Source organism: Heterodontus francisci, chromosome 11 (assembly GCF_036365525.1).
Source record: "Heterodontus francisci isolate sHetFra1 chromosome 11, sHetFra1.hap1, whole genome shotgun sequence".
NCBI classification, from domain to species: Eukaryota; Metazoa; Chordata; class Chondrichthyes; order Heterodontiformes; family Heterodontidae; genus Heterodontus; species Heterodontus francisci.
In genome coordinates, this window is record NC_090381.1 from 106,269,149 (window position 1) to 106,274,474 (window position 5,326).

Genomic DNA, 5,326 nt, shown 5'->3' on the forward strand with positions numbered 1-5,326 from the left:
CCTGTGGCTGAAGCCAGGCAGACGGGGAGGGCCTGACAGCCTGCCTGGAGTGCTGGTTCCCCAGTGTACTGCCAGGGGGGCAGTTGCTGGGGGCCGCAGACTGACTGGAAAATTCCAGTTGGCCTCTGATAATTGGCCATAAACACAATAGCGGGGGTGGGTGGGATGGTGCCAACAAACTGGCACATTGGCCGGTGGCACGGATTTACACGCCTGCATCTGTTCTCGCCCCATATAGGGGCAAACATTCCGCCCATAGTAAAATGTCCCAAGGCACTTTACAGCTGCGATTATCAAACAAAATATGGCAGTCGGCCACATGAGACGATATTGGGACCGGTGACCAAAACCTTGGTAGGTTTTAAGGAGTGTACTCAAGGAGAAGAGAGAGGTTGAGAGGTTTAGGAAGGGAATTCCAGAGTTTAGGACCTTGGCGGTTTATGGCGCGGCCATCATTGGTGAGTGGAAGAGTTGAGGTAGACATGTGCAAGTCAGTCTTTCTTAAATTGTAAAATCACCCTTCTGGGTGTGTAAAATCCAAGAAACCCCCCCTCTCTGTCTGTTGAATGATGATGGGGCCCAAAAGGTTTGTAGCTGCCCCTTTTAAGAGTTCAGCTCCTCCCCGGCGGTGCAGTTTCGGGTTGATGCAGACGTGTTCACGCCCTGTCGAGTCTTGTGTGTGTGTCAATGGGAAGGAAGAGCGTGGGAGAGATCGCTCTGCTTCACTTTAGCACGGCCAGGAAAAGGGGGGAGAGTTAGAAAAGCAGAGGGAGCCGCATTGGCAGATAAGTGCTGGGAGTCCAACAAACCCTGCACACAGTGGAAGGAGACTGCAGCAAGCAAGCCCGGCATCGGATTTAAAAGCAAAACAGGGAAGAGGCGGGGGGGGAGAGAGAGAGAAAGGCAAAGGAGCAAAGATTTTTGGAGGCTTTGCCGGTTTCACTCTTGCAATTTCAGATCAATTTCTGCTTCTGACTGCGGGGTGGGGGGGAACAGTCTCTGCCTTACACATATAACCCGCCCACCTCAAAGAGAGAAAGTGGCTTTTGCCAGACCATGAGAGAATATAAAGTGGTCGTTTTAGGGAGCGGCGGAGTGGGTAAATCTGCCCTGACTGTGCAGTTTGTAACTGGATCCTTTATAGAGAAGTACGACCCCACCATTGAGGATTTTTACAGGAAGGAGATCGAGGTGGACTCGTCGCCTTCAGTGCTGGAGATTTTGGACACAGCCGGCACGGAACAGTTCGCCTCCATGCGAGACCTGTACATCAAAAATGGCCAGGGCTTTATTCTGGTTTACAGCCTGGTCAACCAGCAGTCCTTCCAGGACATCAGACCGATGCGGGACCAGATCATTCGGGTGAAGAGGTACGAGAGGGTCCCCATGCTGCTGGTGGGTAATAAGGTGGACCTGGAAGGAGAGCGAGAGGTGACTTACGGGGAAGGGAAAGCCCTGGCCGATGAGTGGAATTGCCCTTTCATGGAGACTTCGGCCAAAAATAAAACCTCTGTGGACGAACTGTTTGCAGAGATCGTCAGACAAATGAACTATGTGGCTCAGCCCAATGGGGATGATCAGTGTTGCTCCTCGTGTGTTGTCCTGTGATAAATTTCTATATAAATATATATTACACATTATAAAAGGTGAGACTTTTTTTTAAAAGATGCAGGGCGTGCTTTCAACTAACTTTTTTTGCTTAAGGTGGGGTGGTTGGGGTGGGGGGGGGAAGGAAGTGTGAGCCAGTTTTATTTTTGTAATTATAAAAATGTCAAGAGATTAGAGGCTCATGTGATGGGTGTGGGGGATGGGGTGATAGATTTAAACCCCCCTCCCAGCTGTGATGTTACTGCGAGACAGGCAAGTTACAACCAGCAGGCGCTCTCTCCTTTTACAACACCAGTAAAGACAGCCTACTCACTTAAAATGGTGGGGCTGATAACTCTGCATGTGTTAGTCAGAACATTCAGTGCTGGTATCTAAATCCACCCCCTGTGTGTGTGTGTGTGTATGCGGGGAGTGGGGTGAGTGTGAGTTAGCAGACACAGATTTACATTAAAACTGTAAAGGGGGAAGGGAGATTATTTAAGAATCCAATTGACAGTATATGATGGTACAATCTAGTCTTTTGTTCACTGCAAGGGGAGGGGCGGGGGGCGGGGGGGGGGGGGGGGTTGTAAGTGAATCTTAAGCCTGGTAAGTTCCTGATTTATTTAATGATTGTGATTTTGTGCCTCCCCTTCACAGGCACAGAATTTCTATGCAAAGTTGGAAATATGGATTTTGCCATCCCATCTCTTGTGGCACCTACCTAAACTTGGAGACACTGTAAACAGATGCCACACAATTTGGATCAGAGCTCCATCTTACTGCTGTTTTATTCATGGGCTGAGGAGGAGGGGGGGGGGGGGGGAGAAAGTACATCTATTTTTTGTTGAACTGCTGTGACTTAATTTTTTGCCCCCCTTTCCCCTCCCTCTCCTACCCTCTAACCACCTCCTCTCCCCCAGTTGAAAGAAAAGGGGAAAGGTAGGGCAAATATATTTAACATAAAAAAATTGCGATAATGGTATTTTTCTGAACTGTGTGCTGTGAATGTGACAACCATGGACTTGTACAAACAAGGGGGGGAAGAAAAGAAATGGACAACTGGCAAGCCCAGGAGGGTGCAGTCAATAACTGAACTCTGTGCTGTGGTCAACAAACCTGCTGATCACAGGCTACCAGCCACCCTTGTGTCTAGTGCCTTTGAGACTCTGCTGTCAATGCAGTACGTGCCAATCTGTGAAAGCCTCCATGCCATCCCATTATCTGTCGGTGCACAAAAAAAAAAGTACTTAACAAATTTTCCTTCAAGTGTTCCCACAAAAAGCATGGCAAGACTAAAAGAGCCTCTCGATGGAATCTAAGCGTATGTTTTGTTTTATATTTCTTGCTTAAAGGTTGTTGGGAAATTCATCTCCCTTTTTATTTCTCCTCCTCTCTTGTTTCCAAAGGGACTGTGTCAGCCTCACTTTGTTATTCCGTGTAATAATCTAATCTCTCTCTCTCCAGGCCAGCAATGACAGAGATGGGAGGGCAAAGGGTGGGGGTGGGGGTAGGGGGTGGGGGTGGAATCTTACTCTGGCGCACCAAGGAATTCTAACATCCTCTCTGTTACAAATCCAGAGATGCATTTAATAGCTGTGTCTGTTCCAAGACTTTTAATACAAAATGCATTTTTATATAAAAAAAAACCCAAGCAAAACAATATTAAGTGTTGGGTGTTTTATTGTATATTTTGGCATTTCAAATCTTATAACTTAACAGAAAGCTGATGTCCCATTGTCAGTCTGATTGTATGTTGTACACTGTTTCCTACATTGTAATACCTCTATTTTGACCGTGCTTTAAAAGATATTGTGGCCACTTTGAAAGCAATTTTGTGAAATTGTGAACCATTTGGAAAAAAAAAGGATGGATTGCATTTTCATAGTGCCTTGCTGGTGACTAGTCTCAGAAATATGTCCAAGCACTACACGTACAATGAATTACTTTGATATATTGTTATGCGGTAGTTCCAAGTAAATATCTAAGAGTAATAAGAGATATGAAGAGAGGTCACGGTGGAATTGAGATTAAAAAGTTAAAGGTCTCCATGATCTACAAAATGACTGTCATGGCATGATGTGCTTGTGCAATAGCCATTTCCACAGCAAGGAAATGTGTACTTTGAATTCATTCTTGGTGTTGCCAACAAGGCTGGCATTTATTGCCCAGCCCTAGTTGCCCTTGGGAAGATGGTAGTCAGCTGCCCTTCTTGAACCACTACAGTCCATGTGGCGGAGGTACTTCCATAATGCTGTTAGGTAGGGAGTTCTAGGATTTTGATCCAGTTACAATGAAGGAACAGAAATGATAAATATCCAGTTTGGGATGGCGTGCAACGTCGAGATGTTGGTGTTCCCCTGCGCCTGTTGCGCTTGTCCTTCTAGGCAGCGGAGGTCATGGTTTTGGAAGGTGCTGTTGAAGGCTTGGCAAGTTGTTGTAGTATGACGCCAACTAACCTGTTTTGGGCGGCATCATTTGAACATTGTTGAAAGCCAGAATATTTTGTTTGGTGGGGGGGGGGTGGGCGTAAATGCACAAGCTCTGTTCTCTTCAGGTTTTACAAGTCTGCATTGTGGGAACATCCTAGGTGTCACTTTCCTGTTGAGTCAAGCACTAGATGTGAGAGGATTAAAGCTGATGTGGGTAAAGCTGCCTGGAAATGATATACTTGTAAAATTATTTATTTATTTTAAGACATGTTCTCCATTGCTTTGTGGACCATTTGCCGCCCCATGTGCTCCTGAAGTCAGAATTGTAGTTCTGTTTCTCCCTTGCCTTTCCCATGTTACAGTATCTCACCTTGTGTGTAATAATCCATGCAGCAGCTTGGACAAGCCCAGACAAAACACAGTCACTTAAGCTGGAGAGAGTCAAATAACTGGAAGCCATGACTGAATTGCAGCCTCTAGATTTCTGACTCAATGCAGCAATATGTTAAATCTGTAGGCGGTGATTTCTGTAAAGTCAGGTGAGCTTTAGCAATGGGAATGTAGGCAATTCAAACTTTGTAATCAGACCAAGACTGTGTCACGTCCTGTATAACTGTAAAAAGGAAATGACCTGCATTTTTATAACAACAACAACAACAACAACCACCTGCAGTTTCATAGCACTTTTAATGTGGTGAAACATCCCACGATGCTTCAGAGGAACACTCAGACAAAACTTGATACTCTTAGGACAGATGATCAAAAACTTGGCCAAAGAGGTAGGTTTTAAAGAGAGTCTTAAAGCAGAGAGCTCTGGGAGGGAATTCTGGAGCTTGGGACCTAGGTAGCTGAAGACACAGCTGCTAGTGGTGAGGTGAAGGAAGTCAGTTGCACAAGAGGTGAGAGTTGGAGGGCTGGAGGAGGTTACAGAGATAGGGAGAGGTGATAACATGGACCAATTTGTACAAGAGGGGAGAATTTTAAATTTGAGGCATTATTGAACTCGGGGCCAATGTAGGTCAGTAAGCGTAGAGGTGGTCGATTAAATAGATAGTGTGAGGTAGGATTCGGGCAGCAGAGATTCAGATGATAAGTGCATGACCTCAGGAATTGTACACATTGCAAGTAACTAATGCAGTCTCTCCCAGTGGGTACCAGGACCTGTTCATAGCTCTTTTGAAAGCCACTGTTGATGAAAAAGTTTGGAACTTTCCAACATTATCTGGTTTCCAGCAATTGGGATTGCCTTCAGAATTCCAGTTGGTTTCCGATTGGAAGACCAATCTGAGGCGCTGGGATCTCCTTGC

General features: G+C 45.8%; 1 protein-coding gene across 1 annotated transcript; it reads left to right on the plus strand.

The window, feature by feature from the left end:
- The first annotated feature begins 663 nt into the window (after window positions 1–663).
- On the plus strand, window positions 664–3,409 carry LOC137375452 (ras-related protein Rap-2b). Its single transcript, XM_068042724.1, has 2 exons — window positions 664–1,646; window positions 2,248–3,409. Exon 1 carries the CDS (start codon window positions 1,057–1,059, stop codon window positions 1,606–1,608), a length of 552 nt encoding a protein of 183 aa, XP_067898825.1. The 5' UTR covers window positions 664–1,056; the 3' UTR covers window positions 1,609–1,646; window positions 2,248–3,409.
- The last annotated feature ends 1,917 nt before the right edge of the window (window positions 3,410–5,326 follow it).

Excerpts from the sequence above, each read along its gene's own strand:
- LOC137375452 (XM_068042724.1), top strand. The coding sequence starts at position 1,057 with ATGAGAGAATATAAAGTGGTCGTTTTAGGGAGCGGCGGAGTGGGTAAA.